This window comes from Phoxinus phoxinus, assembly GCF_949152265.1.
Source record: "Phoxinus phoxinus genome assembly, chromosome: 11".
Lineage (NCBI taxonomy): Eukaryota > Metazoa > Chordata > Actinopteri > Cypriniformes > Leuciscidae > Phoxinus > Phoxinus phoxinus.
This window is the reverse complement of record NC_136886.1, coordinates 11,036,699-11,061,880: the sequence shown is the minus strand read 5'-3', so window position 1 is coordinate 11,061,880 and position 25,182 is coordinate 11,036,699. Positions and strand designations below refer to the sequence as shown.

Below are 25,182 nucleotides of genomic sequence, written 5' to 3'. Positions count from 1 at the left end.
AATGAGTGCTAAAAAGACGTGAACATGGTTATTTTTGCGGCTGACCTTATTACAGATGCATTTGTAGGAGTTTCCCTTTCAGACGCAGAGTAAGGTTTGCGCTAGTCTATTTACTGGTATTTGCGCCAAAAAAGCATGTCATAAATCGGATGCTAATTTGTGCTTCTCTTGGTAAATTGTGTTGGTCATTATGGAAATGACCCGGCTGCGTCTAAGTTCTTTCATTTTAAACTTTAACAGAACTCTGCACTCCAATCGGCACTTTTTGGGGGGAATTGCGCTCCCATGCTAATTTGCACTGTTTAGTTTTCACCATTTAGCACTTAACTGAAAGCATGTCTTAGAAAAATATGGACAGAATAGGAGATAACATGGAATACAGAGAGAAAGAGCGAAAGTGCAAAGAATAGAGAAAATACTCAGGCAAAATCAGCTTTGTAGAGGTGAAAAAGAGACTGAACACTTATCTTTTTCTTCTGTTGGTTAAAGTTGTCAATGATGACACCAATGAAGAGATTTAGAGTGAAGAAGGAGCCGAAGATTATGAAGATGACAAAATAAATATACATGTAGATGTTGTCCTCATAGACGGGCTGGTCCTCAACCTGCAAGCAACAATAGGGAAAAAGTGACTCACTTGAACAAAGGCAGTAGTGTCAAACTATAAAGAAATATAGAGCTGATATAGTGTGTAACTATAAAACATCTGCACCTTTCTGGAATCCACAGCAGCATACATGATGTCCATCCAGCCTTTGAATGTGGCCTAGGTCATATGGAGAAAAAAACAAACTCAAAGCCATACACAGCAGCAGGAATTAATGTTTGTTTTATGCTTATGAACTATGGGTTTATTTGGTTACTTGGGTTTATCCTCTTAAGAGTTTATGTACAGGGGGTTGGACAATGAAACTGAAAACCCTGGTTTTAGTATGGTGCCGCATCAATTAATCTTGAGAATGACAAATGCAAGTCCTCCACAGTGACCAGAGGGATTTTAAGCCATTCCAATTCCAGAAGAGTGGGTCACTATGTGATGCTGGTGGAGGAAAATGTTTTATGACATGCTCCTCCAAAATACCCCAAAGTGGCTCAAAATGCTGTGCAGGCCATGGGACTTCACTTTCATGTTTATCAAACCATTCTGTCACAAGTCTTGCTGTGTGTATGGAGCATTATCATGCATGCTGATAAATGGCACCTCCTTCCTGGTACAATGTTTAAAACATTAGGTCCACATGGTCCTCCAGAATGCTTCGGTAGTCCTTGGAAGTGACACCCCCATCAAGCACAGAAGGAAATGCCATGATATTGCAGCCCAAACCATCACTGATCATTAATCACTTCAGCTAACTTAACTAACATCACTTAATTTTTCAGTTAGTTGGGCAGCTGTGGTTTTGTTTTTTGGATACAATCCGGGTTAGTACCTAAACATCTCTTTCAGACAGCTTCCTTTTGCGTCGACAGTTACTCCTGTTGGATGTGGTTTGTCCTTCGTGATAGTATGACATAACCCTGGACACCATAGTTCGCGATACACCAAAAAGACTTGCTGTCCTGGTCACAGATGAGCCAGCGTGATATTCAACAACAATTTGTCCTCTTTTGAACTCGGATATGTCTCAAATTATGTTGTGTGGATTGCAATATTTTATGTACAGGTGTGCTATTGCTTTGCTAATTCAACCTTCACACTCTGCTCTTAGTGACGGAATGTAAAATGCAAAAGTGTAGATTGGCCACCAGGCCACACGTATATAGGCATGAAACCTCCAACACTATATTAGCCATTGTTTCAGTTTCATTGTCCAACCCCTGTTTTTGAGCAGATTAAGAGACTTCCCTGAGCAAGAACTTGGATCATGGTATTCAAACAACTGACACACATAAGATGTGTGTGGTTAAAGACAATGGCTTACCACTTGCAAGAGTGCCAGGTAACCTGCGCCCACATTATCGAAGTTGATCTTCACGTTCTTCCAGCGAACTTCTGAGTAGTTAGCATAGATGAGAGCAAAGCATTCTGTCTTGTTGTTGACAATGTCATGTTTAAAATACTCCTCTGAAGTGTCATTGAAGCAGTAATAGTACTTCCCAGCAAACAGGTTGACACCCATAATACTGAAGATCAGCCAGAAGATCAAACACACCAACAGCACATTCATAATGGAGGGAATGGCACCCACTAAAGCATTAACGACAACCTACAGAGGAGAAAAAAAACAGATTGGGGGAAGTGGGCAATGAAGGGGAGATGGATTTCAGTGTTTGAGAGGGAGATATTAAAAAAGAAAAGGAGAGATAAGAAAAGAGGAAGTTAGAGCAAAATTGACCTATTCTGATGTTCAGATGTTAAACATGGAATGTGCATATCTCCAAGCTCTTTTGAAAGGCCTCTACACATTTAGTCAAACTCAAAAAGGCAAACGTATCTCTTTTGGAACAATATCTAGTTTTTGTTGTTTAATAACAACAAATAAATAGTATTACATAGGCATTTGTTGATCCGTATTATCAATGCATGTATATACATGCAAATATAGTATCACTAATATAAGTTTGCGAAAAGGTTAAGGCGGTAGAGGTGATTATACCTAAGATTTACTCAGTTTTTGACCTCTTATTTTTTTTTGTTAAAGAGCATGGAGATAAATACACAAATATATTATCAATTAATGTAGATTCTAAAGATGACAGCACTAAGATGTAAAATGGTATGGCTTGATCCCCCAAATATAAATAAATATGCTTTTTTTTAAGCTATAGGATCAAAACAACTACAAAGTGATCATTAAAATGGCAATGGTTATACATACAAAATACAATACAACTCAAACAAAGTGTTTGGTCGAATGTTTTATTTGAAGTGAAATTTTAACCGTTTAGTTTTTTTGCAGGATAGAAGCACTGATTTTTCTCAGTTGCATGCTGAATATCACATGCTTTGCTTATTTGCTTATCACAACTAACTTGCTACCTTATTTGCCAATAAGTCAATATTGCAACCCATTCAGATGATTGGATAAAAGTATTATTATAAATGCTATAATATCTAAAGAATCCAGAATTCTACTAAATATAAGTAATTTGAGTTTTAAAAATATGAATGGGTAGCAATTTCATGCTTGACAATGGTGAGTCAAGGAGTAAGAAACAAGCAGAAGCAAAACAACGCTGGTATCCAGAGGACATGTGGAATTAAATTTGTAGATCATTGCCACTTTTGAATTATTATTGCTCATATATATATATATATATACATAACAGCCAAAAAAATATATTTTCTTGCCATACCAGTACACTGCTTAGTGTCATGAAAGAACCCAGATATTAAGCGAAAACTACCCATCCCATTAGTGGTTGAAATGTAAAGGTAGACATAGTAGAGCAGTGGTTTTCAATCCTTGTCCTGTGTCAGATGGGTCAGATAAGAGAGACATACAAAATGTTCAGAGCCCGGGACCAGGATTAAAAACCACTGTTGTAGAGGAAGACTAACACCCTCCCAATCACCTCTCATTTATAGTACACAGAAAAGCTGAGATGTCAGCCCACTGGTTGGGTGATGTCAAAATGGTCAGCCAGTAACAGTGCATGCAGGGCGTCAATCCTAGCAACAGCCATCCCAAATATATACAACTGAACAAAGTTCAGGTACAGAAATTGTAATCAAATGTAAAATAGCACAGCACCGTTTCCTTTTTAAATAAATAAAATATCGAGTATATAAGAGTTACAAAAGTCATTCAGTCAAAATCACAGAGTGATTTTCTTTTTCTTTGATTAATGTTAATGACAGTCTGCAGCAGATTTATTAGGCTGCTGTCACTTTAAGACCTCATGCAGGATCCAATATACTGTTACACATGCTTTTTCTTTCTCAACTGTTTACGTTCAATTAAGACAAAACCGACTGTGTTTACAAAGATATTTTGACAGAATTTTGTGTGTATTTGTGCATTCAAGAGTAAGAAGACACGCACAAGAACTCAATTTAGTATCGAGCACTATATGAGCGGCGTCTCTGTGTGTGTATGCTTTGAATGTGTGCGCAAAGAAAACAGCTTTCGGTGCGAATGGCGCATTGAGTTCTCTTTCTCGTCTTCTTGAGCTTGAAAATGGGGTTTGAATTCACATTAGAATTTGCACACAGCAATCGATAAGTGGAATCGGAAATTTTTTTTATTACAAATATCAGATTCCTGACCATTTAAGTATCCGATTCTAGAATTGGAATCGATTTTTGTTTTCCAAACCTATTAATTAGTGATCCCTACACAAATCAGGGTTCTCAAAGTTCAGTTCAGGCCTTCATAAATTAGTGCAACTTAAATTTATTGTTGTTTTTCAAAGTGTATGAATGTATCAAAAGGATGCCAATGAGATGGTTATGCAATCTCAGAGATTAGCTACGACAGAACCACGGAGGGGAACATGACTTTCTGCTTATACCTTCAAGAACATGCATTCTACATGATATGCGATGCAAAGAGATGAAACCAGATTATGAACAACTGAGTGGATACAAAGAACAGTAATTCAGTACTTGAGTGGGGAAAAAAACAGATTAGGCTACAATAATCTAGTTTTAAATCTGATGCTAATTCTAAATTTCATAATTTAATTAGTTTCATTAATTTAAGATTAATGAACTATTAAGAAACCATTCTGCTGTCTAATTATGTTGCTTTTCTTTGCATTACCTATTAGTCCTTAAAGTTTGGCTTAAAGGACTGACCCAATTATTTTAAATAAATGAAAAACAGTTTTGTTACACAAAACTCCTAAGTGAGGAAAACTGATGGACAAAAATCCAATAAGATTAATTGATTAATATTAACCATGCTGACACGCTGTTAGATCAAATGATCTGGCTCATATTCTTGATATTTTTCTGCTTAATCAGAATACATTATAAATGACACATTATGAGAAAAAGGAAAGCTTTGTCTTTTTTCCCCACAGTATTTGCTAATGACTGGAGTAAGGATGCAGGAATCGATGGATAAGTATTGGGTTGCAAAAAAGAGCATGGTGAAGACAGAGCATGGGAACTGGGGTTCAGGTTGGAGGACGACTTGAGCAAATGACAGAGGTACTTTGAGAGAAACAATGAACCATTAAGGCATTTGGATGTTTAAAACATCACAAAAAGGCCTTTGACTAATGTTGCATGAATGGTAGCGATCTTAGCCCAATTAAAAAACATTAATGGTTGTGATGAGGCAGCTTCATATAATATCCTCTCTCATCTTTATTCTAAAAACCATAAGTTTCCCCAAAAGTTGCTATAAGATTATTTTCTATGTCAGTTGAATGGAAAATGAATTTCATTATTCTTCCAGACATCAAACAAATCAATAAAAGGAAGCTAAATCTTCATATTTCAGCTGCATCATGACGCAATGTTGAAAAGGTTTTCCATGCGGAGAGTTTTCAAATACATGCACTTGAAGGATAGGTTTAGCCAAAACAATGTCATGTGGATTTCCAGAATCCTGATAGGTTTGCTTATTCTTCTTTAGCTGTGGTTTTGCTTTCTGCACAATGGTGGTTTTCGGCATGCAGTCGTGTTCTCACAGAGTGACTGGCATGCATAAGGCAGCCCTGGATCTTACCCTCATGCCCTCAAACCGGGACAAGGCTCTCAGGGGCCTGAGAGCCCTCAAAGTCCTCAGGGACTTTATGGGGCCCAAGTCTGAGTAGTCCAGCGCATTAGCTATAAGGCTGACTATAGACACCTATACAAAGAGAGAAAGAGGAAGGGAGGAAGAGAGAAAGAGATGGGCCAAAGTGTTAGAGTCAAGGAGGATGTCGGGGAGAAAGAGAGAGGACCCTACTTTGACACTGAGCTGGAGAGGCAGTAAACAGATATATACATACATATAGAAGGGTTTGCTCATGTATGTATGCATATATGTGTATTCAACAACAGAGAGAGAAAGAAGGAGAGAGATTCAGGTTAAACATGGGGTTAACCAGTCATAGGTACTGTATGTTGGGCGACCCAAATGTTTGCACTTTTGATCTTATTGTGCGATTCATTTTTGATATCGCAGGCAGACAAAGCTTGAAAAGCAGCTTACAGCAAACCTGGAAGGAAACTTGTGGTTGAGAAACACAGAGGTGAAGGGACACATATAGAGAAGAGGTGTGCACAAACTTAGAAGCACATTCACTGTACTTTGTACACACAAAATACACACAATACGTACAAACACCAACCGTGTACTGTACAGACGAGACCATTTGAGAGTCATTAGGGTAACAGGGCAGTTTGGGAGAGTAAGGAGGCAAAGAGAGAGGAACTCCTGTAAAAGAACAAGAGAATCCTAACAGAGACCTTACCCTGGACCCTCAATTCCTGGCCCTCTTATGCCCCCTCAGGCCCTCTGTGTCCATCAGCACTATAGAGAGACAAGGTTACAGTACCTGTCAGGGACAATAACTAGCAATTGGAAACACTTGCGTTTAGGAAGTTCTATCCACATAGAACACAAATTTGGCCCTGCCAAATTGCTGAATACCAAAACAGGCTATGTATGTAAACATGGGCAGTCATGTTGATGTCTTCAAGGTTTTGATGTCAATATTACCAATTTTTCCAGTCTAATTTACAAAAATATGGCTTGTATATCTACTGAATGTATCATTAAAAAAAAAGCAAGGAAATTCCTGCTTCAGATAAAACGCAATGGTGATAAGTAATATTTTACGAAGATTAATGATTAATTAAAATTAATACATAATTCCATGAATTTTGGATGATTTGCTGGTTTTTGAACCTGGATTTCACACTAAACTTAGTCACTTGAATATTTCGACATAAAAAAGTCATATTAAATGGTGGTATTTTCCTATGTGGTTTCAACTAACTGAATTATTTATAATAGATATAAAATTAAAAATTAAAAATATTCTTCTGTTTAAATTTTTCATGATTGCAATTTGCAAGTACCTAACATTTAGTCGTTTTTTTTGCGGACTCTTTATTTTGTGAAAGAATGAAATAATAATACATCATAATATATCTGGAAATTGAAATAAAAGAAGATAACAATGTTACTAATAACAATGTTTCTGTACCTTTCTGTTCAACAGTAAACAATTTTCCATAACATTTTTAGTACATATATACCAAGACTTAGTGACTTCATAAACAGGGTATTCTGGACAGGGTATTCAAAACAGCTAAAAGTATTCTTAATATGTTGGTCCTTTTATTGAAAGTAGCCTACACCTGTTGAGAAATGCAAGCAACCATAAGAGCTGTGATTGTGATGTTTGAGTTGAGGGAGGCATGACACACGAAAGGGCCATTTGCAAAATATACTGTATTTTAATAATTCCTCTATGGTGCCATAGTGTCTTTAACAAACGCATAGAATATCGATTAATGACCTCTGATAGTTATAGTAGGTCTACATAACTACTGTCTTTAACAGTTTTTGTAATAACAAATAATTTTGCTATAGAGAAAATTAAATACTATGAAAATAGTTTCAGTTATGACCTTTCCCCCCATTTGATTTAGTCTATTTAGTTTTGTATCAAATACAATGTGAATTTCGTTGATCGAGATCTGGCAGCAACTGCACATTTTTCCGCTTGGGCTAGCGATTAGCGGACAGCTTTCCCTGCGCAAGAAATCCCCCATATTTGAGCAAACCAATGAGAACGCGGGACAATGATGATGATACATAACAGAGTGTTGGCACCAAAGTTGTTGTGGATCTGCTTACCCGGAACCCTCTATAACGGGCAGATTTTAAGAAAATTATAGTAGTTTGTCAAATAAATAAATGACAGTTACATATATATTACTAAGATTTTATCATGTAAGCTTTATGGTACACCTCAAACAAGGGAATTTGTTCACTTGGGAATAATGTTAACACTAATTAGTGAGTCCACGAATGACTTGGGTATGCAGAGCATTTACAGCTTATATGGACCGCACGCCCCTATCAAGAGTGTCAAGACATGGACACTGTTTGAAACGTCTTGGTTACGTATGTAACCCTCATTCCCTGAAGGAGGGAACGGAGACGTAGTCGCCGTGTCGACTGTTTGGGATCACTCTTAGGGAGCCTGTCATCTTAGAGTATTAATAAAATGAGCCAATGCACAAATTGCCGTGCGAGCTTTGCATCCACGCTCCTCCCCGTAGCGCGGGTATAAATACGGAAGTGGAGGAATCCATGTAGAGGATATACCGGGCAGTACAACATATGGAATGTCACTGAGGTGGCTCCAGCCTATAACAGGGGGGAGACTCAACCGGTCAGTGACGGCAGAGCGGGCTCTGCCAAGGGAAGACATGGGCTCGTCGCAGGGAGCCGTACTGTGGAAGAATACACATATGGGATCGCCGTAGGGATCACAACATATGGGCCCAGCCTAGCAAAGGTTCCACCATTGCATACGAGTGTTAGGTCCGGCATCGGACGCTCCACCAGGTCCGTTGCCGAAGGGTGTGGAGGAACTTAACAGGCTTCGTCTAGAGAGGAACTCTACTGGAGCAAGAACGGCACACGTATCCAGTCCATAGGAGGGGAATGGCGCAGCAAGCCGACACAAGCTGGGCTTACAGTGAAACTGGCTTCATGTGAAGCCCACGGGAAGCAACCGGCTCGGCACATAGGCTATTTTTCTAGCGAATGTGTTGGTGTTTCCCAGCCCGCAGCTCTAAAAAACATCTGTCAGCGAGGCATCCTGCGTCAATGCCCAGGAGGGAGCTACTGTACACTCTCTCTTTGGAAAGGCTCACCACCCAGGGGGCACGGTGCACCTTGGAAGTACACACCAAGATGATGGCAACCACTATCCAATTGGCCAACCTTAGCTTGGAAACAGCTTTCCCTTCTGCTGCTCTCCGTAACAGACAATAGCAGGTCAGAGGTCTTGAGGCTTTGCATTCTGTCCAGTTATAACCGCAAGGAGCGGAAGGGACAGAGAAAAGCCAGGGCTGGGTCTGCCTCCTCCGGGGCAGCGCTTGCAGGCTCACCACCTGGTCCCATTTTAAGGGAGAGGTAGGAACCTTGGGCACATATCCAGACCGGGGTCTCAGGAAATCGTGAAGTTAGCCGGCACGAATTCCAGGCACGATTCATCAACTGAAAAATGCGTGCAGGTCCCCTACCTTCTTGATAGAGGTAAGCAAGCAGGAGAACTGTTTCTTATAAAACAAGATTTTTAACTCAGCTGTCTGCAGAGGCTCAAGGGGAGGTCCCGTCCCTGAGATGTCTCAGAGGAATGGGTCAGGAAGGGGCTGTCGTGAGGAGCATAAGTTTGGGGGAACTAGGTCCGGTTGCCGCTCCTTCTCCTTCCTGACTTAGCACAGTGCTGTTCAAGAAGGCTCACTGGGGAAACGTATCTTTGCGTAGGCCCCGGGGGCAGCTGTGTGCCAGTGTCTCCGTGCCGAGGGTTTTCCGCTTGGTCAGGGAGTAAACAACTGGCAATGGGACAAGTCTGGAGAGGCAAACAGATGTAACTGTGCGGCCCCGAAGTGGTCCCAGAACAGCTGGACCGCCTGGGGATGGAGTCTCCACTCTACCTGGGCCACAGGCTGTCGTGAGGCCTCGTCGGCGGCACTGAGCAGGTGGGAAAACTAAGTGGAATGAAGCGACCTCAGAAGCTTCTGACTCCATAGGAGGAGGTGTTGCGACATGCGAGGGAAGCGTAGCCCAACGGTCGCAATGTTGTCTGTACAGACTAGTACATGATTGCTGGGCAGCGGCATTTTGCGGCGTCTCAATATAAGGTGTACTGCTAGCAACTCAAGGCAGTTGATGCCAATGCAGTCGGACGCCCGCCCAGACCCCCGTTACTGCATGCCCGTTGTACGTAGCCCCTCAACCAGTGTTGGTGGACACTTGTTCTAGGGGTGGCTGGCCCGGAGAAACAAAAGTTCTGATCACGGGCTGAGGGTTTGGCGGCAGGCCACGGCCACCTCGGAACTCGGCCATGAAGCCAGTGCTGAAGCGGTCTTCATATAGAGGAAGCCGCTCTATTGCGGCTGCGTCTACCATATGCCCCAAGAGCCTCTGAACATTTTTAGTGGGACCCTTTCTCACTTCTTAACAGCACCGACCAGGAACAAAGGAATTTGCTCTTCTTTTGACAATTCGGGTACCGAGAAACGGTAACAATCTGAAGAGCTTGTCCGCCCCATCCCTGGGTGGCCTGTGTCAGGGGCGCTTGGTTTTACGCTTGCTACCTGGTTTGGCAGCGTCTGACACAGGCTGGGTGGTCTGCCTGCGGCTGGCTCCACGCTGAGGCCTGGTTAGAGGCTGCTGCGGAAGCGCAGCGGGAGTGGAATGCCGGCAGGGTGGCACCCTCGGCGACGAGCATGCGGAGGATCTGCCACTGGCGATGGGGAGGCAGCAGCTGGCTGCCGGAGCAGGATGTGCCGGATCGCCTCCATCTGCACATGGGTGGCAGAGAACTGTTGGGCGCAGTTCTCCACCGTGTCGTCGAACAGCCCATCCTGGGAAATGGGGGAGTCCAGGAACCGAACCTTGTCCGCATCCCTCATATCAACCAGGTTAAACCAGAGATGGCGCTCCTGGACCACTAGGGTGGACATCGCCAGACCGATCGCGCAAACCGCAACGCTCGTGCCCCGGAGGGCAAGGTCGTTTGCGATGCGCAGCTCACATATGAGCACACGGTCTGGGCTACCCTCGTGCCTTGGCCTGGTAGACCTGTAGCAACGCCATGGCATGCAAAGAGCGAGAAACCAATCATCTAACCGAGACTGTTCGGGACACGGTGGAGGATTCCACACGTTCATGGTTTCAGCATAGCTGACATTTCTGGATCTGGCTCGGGCAACGCTCGAACACTCCCAGAGGGGGATAACGCAGCCGAGTCATCATCTCCAGAGACCAACTCACCCTCCGATGCTGCAATCGGCATCCTGTCCTCTGGAGGGGCCCCGAATGAAACAGCTGGTCGGTCCATTACACAGGGACCAGTTCGCTCAACGAGGGGCTCCACCGGCTGCTTTGTGTCAGCATGCTGTAATCCCAAACACTAGATGATGACCTTCAGAGGGGGACAGGGAACGACCGCATTCAGAAACGCAAGGGTGGAATGACATCTTGAAAAAGACGCAAACGCACCCATGTTGCTCTTTCAGGAAATGCAAAACTCTCACCAGTGCCGGAGCACACTGGGGAATGATCGTGGCAACACTGACAGGGATGGTGCAGCCTGTTATAGTGAAGCACTCACTTTCTTCACCCTCAACCGGCCGTCAGACAAAGAAACACAAAACGGAATGCTGTTAAAACAGCAGTTGAGAGCTCAGAAGGCTCGCGACCACCGCTGAACTCGCGCTGTAGAGCTGCCAGCGCCGGGAGAGACTTCCAGAAGAATCACCGACACACTCGCTCGTTGAATGAATCAACACTCTTCAGAGACACCATCATGAAGACCGATCGGCTCCGAAGCGAAAGACAAGTGGTGCGTAGGGATAGGTAGGGATACCTGCGCTGCGCGACTACGTCGAACGTGAGCGACTGAAAGGGAACATGACTAATAAACAGATTAAAGTAAGTGGCGAAGCACCCAAGCATTCTAAATCAAATCTAATTTTAAGATAATGACCACTGACCTCAAAGCAGACCACAAGGACCAAAAGGAATAGAATAGGAAAACATATAAAATCGCCCAAATGACTAACAATGCACCATGAAATAATCAAAACTACTATATACATCTGCAGAATAATCCATCTGTACTGTGTGAAAATAAAGTTAATTTTGAGAGCATCACATGATGAGGCACTGCAAGGGATAATGGCTGTGATTTATGGACATATTATAAGTTACTTACATCCACAATGAAGAAGTCCAGCCAGCACCATGCATTGGTGAAGTATTTGACGAACCCATAGGCCACCCATTTTAGCAACATTTCGAGGATGAAGATGTATGTGAAGACACTGTCTGCATATCCTAGGATGATCTGGATGGTTTTCCTCTGTTCAATGTATACATCCTCAAACGCCTTAGAAACAAAACGGAGAAAAAGATTTATTTCAATATCAGCATTTAATTAGGCCATACTTTCTGAATGCTCATTTCATTTCTCTACTTTTTGTAATATTAATTCACATATTTATATTTTTTTGTTATGGTAAATTCATCTAATAAAATAATGCATGTTTGTCAAAAATACTTTTTTTGTTTGATGAATTGATATCATCTGCAAATTTCCCACAATCACTTTCAGTCCCTGACATCACCAAAGTGTGGCACTGCAGCCCCGCTTACTTTAGCTTACACTTTCACTTCAGTGGGAGTTTGGCTATGGTCCCTAACAGCAGCTGTGAGAGAGGCAGCAGCATCTTCTGCATGTGGGGCATTTTTCTACAGCATTTGGCTATGGTCCCTAACAGCAGACATGAGATACTGCAGCCCCAAGACAGACTGCTGAGGTGCAGGGGCCGGTTCAGCGCAATATAGTGATAGCCATTAGCAACTTACATAGATCATATAGCACACAGCATGCTATGCAGCCTCAATCACATTACAATCTACCTGCACTACTGTTCTAGCGCATTAGTTTTGCACATATAGGTTTTGACTCAGAAGGTCAAACTATACATTAAATTAATTGTTACCCTGTTGTCAAAAGACATCTAAATACAACTTAAACCCTTATTTGTTTGATTTTGTAATTTTATAGAAACATACATTTAATAAACAAAAAATAATAGAAGTAAAAAAAGAGAGAGTTGCTTTAGTTATTTATTTCCGTTTTTTTTTTTTTTTTTTTTTTTTTTTACATAGGATGTGTGCTTCAAACACTTTACAAAAATGATTGGAACACCAAAGTGTACAGCATCTGTGGAAATGATTTACATCTTTGCACTTTTGAGGGAAGAGTAGCAAATAATATAAACTTCTACATTTAAATAATAATTGTATAGTCCGTGTGCATGTGTGTGACCTCACCAGAGCTCCAGAGCTGAGAAGAATCATAAAAATGATGAGCGTTTCAAACCAGTTGTGTTCAACAATGAGGTAGCAAGTTTTCCTCAGAAACCACCAGTACTTCCCCCAGCCCTCAGTAATAGGCACATCACAACATTTGTACCGTGCCACACAGGCTGAAAAACATATTACATATATGCTGAATACACATTTACATCATATCGACACTCACAGTGCTTGCTTTATTGCCTAAGGGTAAAACAAATGTACTACAATGGTATGTATGTATATATGTATGTATGTATATATATATATATTAGGGTTGCACAGATTTTTTGGGCCGATACCGATTTTAACAAAAGAACTATTGGCCGAATCGTCACTTGATCTCTTTGAACTTTTGTCATTAAAATAGATGGTTTGATTATGCTTTAAAATAGAAAAGTTAAAAAACGCATACCTTAAAGGAACACGCCGACTTTCTGGGACTTTAGCTTATTCACCGTATCCCCCAGAGTTAGATAAGTCCATACATACCCTTTTCCTCTCCATGCGTGTCGTAACTCTGTCTGACGCACCCACCGCTAGCCTAGCTTAGCACAAAGACTGGAGGTAAACGGCTCCAGCTAGCATACTGCTCCCAATAAGTGACAAAAGTGACCTTGTTATTTGTACACGCTGGAACTATAAAAACCACAACATGTAAATAGGAAAATGTGGGCGTTATTTTGTCACTTATTGGCAGCAGTATGCTAGCTGGAGCCGTTTACCTCCAGTCTTTGTGCTAAGCTAGGCTAGCGGTGGGTGCGTCAGACAGAGTTACGACACGCATGGAGATGAAAAGGGTGTGTATGGACTTATCTAACTCTGGGGGATACGGTGAATAAGCTAAAGTCCCAAAAAGTCGGCATGTTCCTTTAAGGTATATTTGCTAGTTTATTGCTGCATCATCAAATAATTTATATAGAACATAGATTGGATCCATTTAACATTCAACAGGCCAACATAAATACAACAACAAAGATGCAAGGGAACGAGGGAATTTTAATTTATAGTGTTAATATTAATTAGCAAGTCCACAAATGGCTTGGGTATGCAGAGCATTCACAGCTTATATATACCGGTATATATTACATGATCATGATTTTTTTTTCCTCACTTCTTAATTCATTGTAATTCATTGAAACTATTTCTTCAACTGACAGCCCTACTAAATACTCATAATACATAAAGTATTGAACAAAGTCAGATGTACATGAAACTTGTCAAAGTCAAATGTACAAAAACTTTCAAACAAACACACATGCATTTCTCACCATCAGTCCAGCAGGCCTCTGGGTCTAAGTACTCCTCTACGGTCTCCACTACAGCCATTTCCTCTTCATCAGGCTTTATGTCAATAGTACTTCCCTCGGTAGAGCTGGTGTCATCCAGCTAAAGGGAAAACACACATATCAAAATAGATTTTGTTTATTTTGATTAATTCTTCTACTTCTATTGTATCTATATGTTTTAAGTATTTATTATTGTTATTGTATTTATTTGTTTTTGAGTCTTTTCAGATGGTCACAAACAAGGTTAAATAAAACACAAGGTTCACTCAAATCAAATGAAAAAGTGTCCAGCACTCCAATCAGTGCTTTCTCTCGTGAAAAACTTCTGCTCATCTGCTGTGTTAGTCCACAGAAATCCCTGAATGCAATAAGCAATATAAATTGATACCAGCACCTGAGTTACGGTGGGTCAATAATCTTTCCCACTAGTAAGTTATAAACTGAAGCCAGATGTGTCCTAGCGCTAACCTTCACTGTTCTTCTGGGTGTCTAGCTTAATTAGCATTCCCTCTACCCAAGACACAATTAACCTTGACTCAACACTAACTGAATTAACAAGGTTAAAAACTATCATCTACATATGCAAATCAGACAGTGATGAATTACTTTTTGCTGTATTTTATGCAAATCACGTGTTGTCTATTGATTTACTTTTTGTTGCATATTATGGTACAGGCACAGTAGTTGTATTTACGTCTATCTTACAACAGAAAATAATAATGCTGAGAAAAATAGCAACATATCCTAGTTATAGTTAATATCTTAAAGGTTGTGTAGGTAAGAATTGTCTAAATAACTTTTTTTCAAATTGGCTTAAACTGTCTTTATATACCAATACATAATTAAAATGTAAGTACTTTGAAAAGGAGAGTATACAAATTGAGTGACTATAGTGTATTTAATCTTCAAAAAACACAGCTCATTAATTCCATTCGGGACGAAACAAGTGATTGGCTTGCGCGACTGTCACTCTCCGTCGCCATGACTACCGCCGCTATTACTGGCTCTGCCCACGTGCGCGCGGCCGCGCACCCGTTTTTAGGTGGGACTGAATGGAATTAATGAGCTGTGTTTATTGAAGATTAAATACACTAGAGTCACTCAGTTTTTATACTCTCTATTTCAGAGTACTTGCATTTTAATTATGTATTGGTATATAAAGACAGTTTAAACAAATTTGAATAAAAGTTTTTTTTAGACAATTCTGACCTACCCTACCTTTAACAATAATATAATATAATAAATATTATATAATATAAATTGCTATATTATTATAATTATTCTGATTACTAATAAATAATCTAAAAGTTATAATATTAAATTATATGAATACGAATAAATATAATGTATATTATATTATATTATATTATACTATATTATTCAAAGGAAGAAACTTAAATGTGGCATATAACTCCATGTGTGGAGTCATCATATTCTCTTACTGCAAGTACCTACAGTATCATAATTTAATAAGAATGCAAACACAGGCACATGCATATATACCCATACGAACACATTCCTAAGCCTACTGGAAGAGCTTGACCCGGATCACAGCAGGCCAAGATGACACAGCTGTTTTATAAAACCCTACATGTTAATACACATACACACACACCAGCAGTCGGAAGCATCAAAGGCATAAAATAACCCTTACACACCACCACTGCAGTCCTCCCTGACCCAGCCTGGCCAATCAGAAATGAAGACCCACCCAGCACTGCTCTGACTGGCTAACAAAAATGATCTACTGTAATGCCAGTGGCTAGATGTGCAGCGCATGTAGTTCAGCAGTACTGGATCTGTTACGTCTAAACTGGGTCAAGGTGACCCAGTCTTTGCACAGAGACCAGGACAATGACAGGAGAGTCAGTATAAATGTATGTGCTACACATGTTGAGCTACATTTGATTTTGGATGACAAGTGACTGCTGACATTATTTTGGTTCAATCTGCTCCCTGGTAGCATGCAGGTATAGAAAAGACAACTATTGAATACCTTTTAGGGGCTAGCTATGCTCTTTGTTTTGAGGGGTATACAACAGCTTTAATAACCTAATTTTATTGAAATTTACACACACATGCACGTGTGCCAACACACACACACACACACACATAAAAAGGAAAAACATTACATCATCTGGTGGACTGCATCTATTCTTTGGCTGAGTGGCTCAGCACTCAGCAGAAGCAGCAAGGCAATAAATCACAGGAATAGCACAACTCAACATTCTTATACTGCCTGCAAAGCCTTAATCCACCCATACTGCTGTAATCTGCAGCCCGTAATCAACTACTGAGACTGACTTCATCTACACACACGGTCATAATCTGGTCACACTTCCTTTAATTAAAGTTTCTCATCATTTGATTATTTCAAATATAGACATTTAAGCATAATGCATTTAGTTCCCAAAGTATCAAAAACAAAATAAAAATGACTAGTTTGCTTTACAATTCCATGCAGTCCTAATGATCTATATTTATTTGAGTCATCCTCTACTGAATCAATTTGATTAATAAATAAGTCATATTTAATCAAAAAGCCCTATTATGTCCTCAGGAAATATATAAAGTGATGCGACTGAATGTTACACTGTTACACAATCATTTTGTACCAGGACGAGAAAGTCTGACTCTTCCAGCATACACAAGCCAACTCTTTCTGAAGTAAAATGGTGAAAAAAGCAACATGGACTCAAAATGATGATCCTTGTGAATTCTGAACAGTAAGCAGCAGTAGTAAGCCATTTTCAATTCCTCAAAGAATACAGTATGGGCTATATACAATTTTCCACTGCTTTTCTTCACCCTAATATATATATATATATATATATATTATTATTATTATTATTATTATATATTTTTTTACAATAACCTCAGCACCTGCTTCAGTTTTAATATATGAAGTCATCAGAAAATAATTCTTTTATTTTTTCTATTTTAAACAATTATATGTACATCTAAATAATACAGTTTTATTCTGAGATTTTAGAATTAATATTAATAAGAGTTTCCCCTAAAGTGAATGAAAAATAACTAATAATTTTATGTCTTTTAGTAAAAATTGTCTCTATAAAGATCCAGTATGTAATTAAAAGTAGCATTAAACTATGTTAGCTCTGACCCCCCTCTGCCCCGTGTATCAGAGGTGCTTCTGATGCTGCTTTGGTGTTGTCATGTTTTTGCTATTGCCATTACAGCCATTCATCATTCACTTCAACCTGTGTAATACCAAAGACTAAATATATAACAAATAGATTTGGTCTTGCACGTCTGCTATCAAGAAGCTATCAAGAGGCAAATATAATAATATTTGAATTGACATTGCCAAGTGAATTGACATTCCTTGAAAGGAACTATGAATACTCACATCTTTGCTATTTTCCACATCCGACTCACTGCTGAAGTCCTCTGTGTTGAGGTTCTCAAAGTCCGACTCTCCCACAGCAATGGGAACCCGTACAGTTAGGTTGGGGTTGTGTATGAAGGACATGGGCTCATCATCAATCATGTACTTTCCTACGCTGCTACCAATGCCGCTTGTGGTGCCATTACCATTCTTGGGGTAATTCAGATCACCACATTTAATGTCCACACCAGTGTGGTTACCCATGAGGTTGAGTTTTTTGTCATACATGTCATCAAGAGGTTTGTCTTCGTCTTCTAAAGGTTTCTTCTTCAGGATGTGTGCCACCAATAGACGTACGTGAATTTTGAACCAAGCGATACCCTTCTTAATGCGGATCACTGAAATCTGCAGGTTGTTCATCTCACCGTCATCATCTGTGGCTGCCAGATTATCAGCACTGAAAGAGCTGAGCAACAAGGCCAAGAACAGGTTCAGCACCTGATCAAGAGAAAGATCAACAATTTAGCTTTTTATATGTTGCACTTGATTGTAGACTTGAAGTCCACAAGACCATAGGCTGTCCCGTTTGTCAGTTTTTGGTTCAACCATGCTCAAGATGTGCTCTCATGTGGCCACAATGCATCCTGAATGCACCCTTTTTTGAAGACTTTAAAATGAATGTGTCATTATTTCAACAATGTGCAAACCCTAATGAGGCCCAAACTCCTTCTGAACCACAAAATGACATAGGATACCCTACATGCTTGCAGGACATTTCTTACAATGACGGAGGAAATAGTGACAGAGAAGCTGAAAGAACTGCAACATGGGAAACTTTTAAACTCACCACCAAGTTTCCAATGACCATCACCATCATGAATACAGTGAGACACATTGTTTGTCCAGCCACCTCCATACAGTCCCACATGGTCTCAATCCATTCTCCACACAGCACCCGGAACACAATAAGAAAGGAGTGGAAAAAGTCGTTCATGTGCCAGCGGGGCAGCTCACAGCTCATCGCAATCTTACACACACAGTCTTTATAGCTCTTCCCAAATAGCTGCATGCCCACCACAGCAAAGATGAAGACGATGATGGCCAGCACCAGGGTCAGGTTTCCCAAAGCTCCCACAGAGTTACCAATGATCTTTATCAGCATGTTCAGAGTGGGCCATGATTTAGCCAGCTTAAACACCCTCAGCTGTATGAGAAAGAAGTTTGGGATTCACAAAAGGATTGGAATGACATGAGACATTGTACACTACCCAAAAATTTGGGGTCGGAAAAAGTTTTTTCATTTTAATGCTCACACCAAGGCAGCATTTATTTGATCAAAAATACAGTAAAAAATGTGTGAAATATTTGTACAATTTAAATCAGTGATTAAAATTTTACAATCTAATTTATTAGTCCAGTCTTCAGTGTCCCATGCCATGATTCTTCCGATTCTAATATGCTGATTTGGTGCCTGAAGAAACATTTCTTATCATTATCAATGGTGAAAACAGTTGTGCTGCTTAATATTTTGTGGAAACCTTTCATTTTTAATTAATAGAAAGTTGAATAGAAAGAACAGCATTTATTTGAAATAGATTTTTTTTTCAGCCTTATAAATGTCTTTACTGTCACTTTTGATAATTTCAATGTGTCCTTGCTGAATAAAAATATAAATTTCTTGATAAAAAAAAAAAAAAATCTTACTGACCCCAAACTTTTGAATGGTAGAGTATATACCACTATGGATGTCATACCAAAATGTCAGTAGTTGATACCAATACCAATAAAATATCACTATTTATACCACATTAAAAACTGATATGCTAATACTATATAAAATTAAATATTTACATAAATATTAACAAACAGTACAACAATGGAGATGGATGAATTAAAATGCAAGGCACTAGTGATGTGTCTAACTACTGTCTATCATACAAAAACATGTGCATGGACTTGTCTTCACTCATAACGCACCAATCTGAAGGATCTGAGCACAGACAGTCCCTCTACATCGGACAGCCCCAGCTCCACCAAACTCAGGCTCACAATGAAGCCATCAAATATATTCCAGCCCTCCTGGAAGTAGTAGTATGGATCCATGGCTACCAGCTTTGCAAACATTTCAGCTGTAAAGATACCCGTGAACACCTGAAATAAAAAAAATAAAAAAATAGACAAAGAAAAATGTCATTAGGATGACCTTGACAACAATGTTGATGAAAAATGTTATGTTAGATTGACATTGTAGATAAATATGTTAGTATCTAGTCCACAGAAGAAAAGAAAAAGTAACTTATATAAACATGTTGGGGTTCATTTTGTGATAATTACCAGCTATCATTTACTGGAATGCTCCATTGCAAAGACCAGATTTGAACTTTCCTTTAAAAAAAATCAATAAATTTATGCTGAACTGTCGAATAGGTGTGTTTCCTCAAAAATGTAAGAATTTTGACCACTGGACATGTTCACCATACCTTAACAGTTTATCACTGTACTAATACACAGAGCTGTGTGAAATATTAATGTTTTGCTTCCTGTACAAGTGCCTACACATCTCTCTCAATTCCTCTGTATTGTAAACATAAAATGTAAACTGCGAGACCACTGAATCAGATATGAGAATGAGGGGATGGGTTGTCGAAGATACTAGAGACTGGAACAATTGCAGAAGATTGGTGTAATGCAGGCTGTATTTTCAATGTAGGTACATCATATACTGAGGAGCAGACATCAGTGCTACACTGCCAGAGACATAACTTAAAATGGAAATGTGGGACAGGGTTGCTGCTCAACACAGAAATGAGAAGATGGTTAGGACTGAGAAAGGAAATCATTGAATTCAGGGCTATCAATTGATTTAAACATGCAATCAAATTAATTACATGATATGCTAATCAATTAAATCTATGTATATGAGTTAAAAGTCCCCATATAAAGACAAACGAAAAAAAATATATATAATTCAAATAAAAAATGTACTCAAAATACCAAAATGTACTACTCGTAGTGCAAAACCATTAAAAAAAACACCTGCATTCTGTTCCACTTTTGCTGTCTCAACACAAGAATGCATCCTGTATGTATAACCCCTTTGGCTTTTTGTGGTTAAAGCGCAAATAAAAAAAAAAAATAAAAAAAAATTATAACTTAAGCACCGTGTTTTTTGAATCCTGTGTCATGCACGAAGCGTCTAATTTTTTTTAAAACAGTCAGTGACATTCGGCTCCATCCTCTTACCAGGTTTCCAACAGAAAGCACCCCCTCAAATTCTTCTGTCATGGGATAATGCTCCATGGCCATGAAGACTGTGTTCAGCACAATGCATATAGTAATAGCCAGGTCTACAAACGGATCCATCACGATGAGGTTGACAATCTCTTTTATTTTTATCCAGAGTGGGCAGCACTCCCATATCAAGAATGTGTTGGAAAACTTATACCAGCAGGGGGGACATTTTCTCTGAGAGTCCGCAAGCTCTGTGGTGACAAAAAGAATAAGGAGAAGAGGGGAAGATCAAAATATTGAAATCAGATAGATAGATAGATAGATAGATAGATAGATAGATAGATAGATAGATAGATAGATAGATAGATAGATAGATAGATAGATAGATAGATAGATAGATAGATAGATGTCACATTATACCTTCCGCCAGCGTGTTTGTTACAACCGTCATTGCACTATTGGCTCGCTCTTTCCGACTAAAGGAAGTATTAAGCTGGTCCACTGACACCATTAGAGAACCTGAGTGTTTTCTCTTCCCCTCCACCTCTGTGGTCTGATGACAGGAGTGACATTATGTGAAGAAAGACAAAGATCAATCAAAGATGGAATTTTTTTTCAAGAAACATGTAACCCATGTCAACACACATGCACAAGCTGACAGAAACACAAGCCCAAACTCATACTCAACTGTATTGTTCCATTTAGCCACTCCTGAATTGTCTGATATTTTTCTAAAGTCGATTTTTCTCTCTAAATAAAGAATTGTACCTAAATACTTCTCAAATTGAGTTTAAACAAACGACTTGCTTTAATAGAATAGAATTGGATTCTTGCAAGACAACAGCATATGGACCTACCGTAGCTTCCCTCACATAAACTCTACAGTAGCTACATAATATACATAGTCATACATAACCCTCAATTTAAATTTAAAATTTCCATCCTTGACTTTTGTATGCTTTTTTGGGTGAATTTAACTCTATGATATCTAAGATTGTAAATAAAAGATACCTAGACTATTTTTTTTTTACTTCAGTTACAAGACCATTCATTCATCACTGCCAGCTGCTCAAAAGGTTGCCTACTTGTCCTCCAGAGAACATCATCATGCAAGAAGACAATTTACACATTGCTTAAGGCCCAGTTTTCACTGCCATTAGAAAAATATTTTTAATATCAATTAACTTGGTATTGTTGGTGTTGGTCAAGACAATAGCCCATTTCTCACATACAGTCTTTACTGGTAAATAACCATTAAGATATCATGTTTGAACACGACCTTTTCAAAAATACAATTCCTCCGCAGTCCGCACCAAAACAACAAGCTTATGCTGCATTCACGCCACAACATCCTCACCTCCCGGTTCACATCCTCAGACTCGGATTTATACGTTTATATGGCAACACTATCAACGCCGAAATGAAACTGCAGCAGTCAGGTGGTACAAGTCAGCGTTCTTTAAGCTGTTTACGTTCATTATTATTGTAATGTTATGTGCTTTGAGAGTTAATTGAGTTAATTAAACGCTTTGCAGACTCTGCTCTGGTTGTGCAGAGTGTCATGTGTTTTGGAGGAGGCGTGGAGATTTGGAGATGCTCTGAAGAAAGGGTGGGATCTTATGATTTCAAAGCTAGCTTGCTCTTGCTTGCCTCTCCGAAATTGCCTTTCCTACCTTTAATTTTATTTTCTATGCAAAGATGAGCTAGACGAACATCTGTCTGATGCGCCGCGTCTCACGCTCGAGATCATGCCTTCTTTCTATTCATCAGTGCTGCGGTTCTGCAGTTATTGCATCTCCATCCAGGTGGATGAAGAAAACTGCTCAGCGTTTAAAGGTCATTTCTGATGATTGACATCACAGAGTTTACTGGTATTTTGGTACTGATGTGTTAATGGTATCTTACCGTGCTTGTGCTAACAGCAGATTTGTGTATTTACCAGAAAAGTCATTTTAGTCCTTTTACAGTAATTTATTGGAATTGCTATGTGAAATGGGCTAATGTTTATCTGTTCCTTTCAATTTCAAAGTTATTTCATCTAGAGATTGTACAATTGCAATTACTTGGTGAAGGCTGCATGTTCGGGTAAATGGTTGAAACAGCATGCTGTACAGCTGAGTGAAAACTGGGCCCGAGATCATGCTTTCCACACAGGAGGAGAAGGCAAAGAGAGTATAAGGATGTCAATCCACCATGCTATTTAAAATGAGGCAGAATGCTGTTATTGGAAAGGTAAGGATAGGTTGTTCTTGCATCACACTTTTTTTTGGAAGGGAACACAGTGGTCCTGAAATTCTGAGACATCGAAGTGGAAAAAATAAAATGACAAATTTTATGTTGTGGTTGACATGAAGGTGTGGGTTAAGTGTGGCCTGAAGAATATTATAGGTACCTTATTTAATGTGGTAATGGAATTAGTATGTAAATTAGGTTTAGAGGGGATGGGTTTCGTGATAAGTTAAAGACAGGCATTAATGTGCACAAAGGGACCCCTCGAAAGCTCCCCCAATGTTCTTTTTTTTTTTGATTGGCCATGCCGTTCACAGAGGGAGAGCACTGGCAGGGAGTGGGACTAGTAAGATTGTTAATCAAGACAAGAAGGGAAAAAAGAGACAAGAAAGGGAGGAAAAAGGAATCATTTTTGAGTTGAGAAAGAACAGACAGATTAGAAACTCAGTGAAGGAAAGGACAGAGTCAAAATGCGGTAAACGAAAAGGGAAAGAGAGAGGAAAAATCTGAACTGGAATCATAATCGGCCACTTTTGTCATGCCTATACTCTGAACCTGCCCCCTGTGGACGTCCTTACACTGTCATCAGAAGCTGCCTTATCTATTTTCACCTCAGGCAGTAGCCGGCCGGGTCCAGGCCCGATCAGAGACACCACGCCATTGCAGTCCACCGTGCTGTTTCTCTTGCAGCCTGGGTGGGGTGCCAGTGGGTTAATGCGTGAGGAACCCTGGCTGTAGCCGCTGTAGCTGCTGCGCCTGTATGGGACAAAGAGGGAGCCGCGGCGGTCTTCACTATCCTCCACCGTGCTGTGCTCATCGTCCGCAAACTCGTTCTCCGAGCCCTTGAAGCTGAATATACTGCTGCGGCGGGACATGAAGGGCGAGCCAGGGATACTCAACAGGGACTGTAAAAAAAAGAAGAACGGCACACATGAGACTGAGGAATCTTCAGTGAAAGCAAGAAGCCAGAGCAACATATAAACTTGAGAATAAGAAGACATTTGCATGGCACTAATTTCCCATTCTTTTTTCTGAGTGGTCTGCCAACTAGTGACTCTCAGAGACTTGGAGAACAATAACTGCTGACCAAAATCATTAAATTAATTATTTAACAGCTAACTGCAGGTCACTTCTGGTATTCAGAGAACCCTTGTTCTCTATTCTTTCATAAACCCAGTAAAGCTGACCAATGCAAGTCAGCATGAAATCAAAACAAACCGTTTACTGTCTTATATATATATTATTTATTTTATTATTTATTTATTTCATTTCAATATCTCCATGCTTTCCTCTTAAAAGAATCAGTGTTGTTATTGTCAACTAAGGCTGGGCGTACACTATGCGAGTTTAGGCGCTCGTGAGCCCTTGCTTGCACTCATTACGAGTCAGTAATCCTGATAATCGTGTCAAAGCAGTTGGTACACGGCACGACTGCATGGCAGTCTTTGACTTTGGCACTAAACGGTGGGAGATGGGAGTTATCAATATTGCTGCTATAGCTTCAGATAGAAAAATCTAAATACATAAAAGACAGCTATGCAAATGACTCAACATGGTCATTTTGTTCCACAAAAAACAACTAGAGAGTGTATTTGTGTGTGGCAGTGTATGCGTACGCGTGCTATAGGGTTACTGGTAGCCTATGTGATGTGGTTTATGATGAATTTATGTATATGAGTTGGGAAGAGGGGTGACCATATGTGCATTTTCCCGAGGGAAAATACCAGTAATCGCTTACGAGCTCCTACAACAGCAAAAATAGCACCATGTATGCCCGGCTTACAATTTAAACTATTAAAATTCATTTTCGAACAGCTGAAATAAAATATAATGAAATACAACTAGAAATGTTGCCTTGGCAATTAACTGAAATAAAATAACTTTAGTTTAAAGTACGGATAAAAATAAATTAAACATAATTAGAAATATATTTATTTTAAAATACAAAAGCACACAACAAAATAACTAAAATTAAACTAAAATTAAAACTATGAAAATATACAAATAAAAGCTAATTCAAAATATTAATAATACTAAAAGTATGTGAATAATACCAAAATAACACTGCTTGAAATGATTTAATATAACCAAA

General features: G+C 39.6%; 1 protein-coding gene across 6 annotated transcripts in view; it reads right to left on the bottom strand.

Moving 5' to 3' along the window:
• scn8ab (sodium channel, voltage gated, type VIII, alpha subunit b) overlaps positions 1–25,182 on the bottom strand; it is a 66,770-nt gene that overhangs the window by 5,809 nt on the left and 35,779 nt on the right. For all 6 annotated transcript variants that reach the window (XM_079628776.1, XM_079628775.1, XM_079628778.1 and 3 more), the window contains 12 exons: positions 23,702–23,995; positions 21,282–21,414; positions 20,874–21,112; positions 19,608–19,781; positions 18,478–18,834; positions 17,652–18,128; positions 14,264–14,381; positions 12,969–13,123; positions 11,845–12,018; positions 1,923–2,207; positions 713–766; positions 468–605 (listed from right to left, as the gene is read on the bottom strand). In XM_079628776.1, coding sequence (XP_079484902.1) covers positions 468–605; positions 713–766; positions 1,923–2,207; positions 11,845–12,018; positions 12,969–13,123; positions 14,264–14,381; positions 17,652–18,128; positions 18,478–18,834; positions 19,608–19,781; positions 20,874–21,112; positions 21,282–21,414; positions 23,702–23,995 — 2,598 coding nt within the window. The remainder of the gene's footprint in view (positions 1–467; positions 606–712; positions 767–1,922; positions 2,208–11,844; positions 12,019–12,968; positions 13,124–14,263; positions 14,382–17,651; positions 18,129–18,477; positions 18,835–19,607; positions 19,782–20,873; positions 21,113–21,281; positions 21,415–23,701; positions 23,996–25,182) is intronic.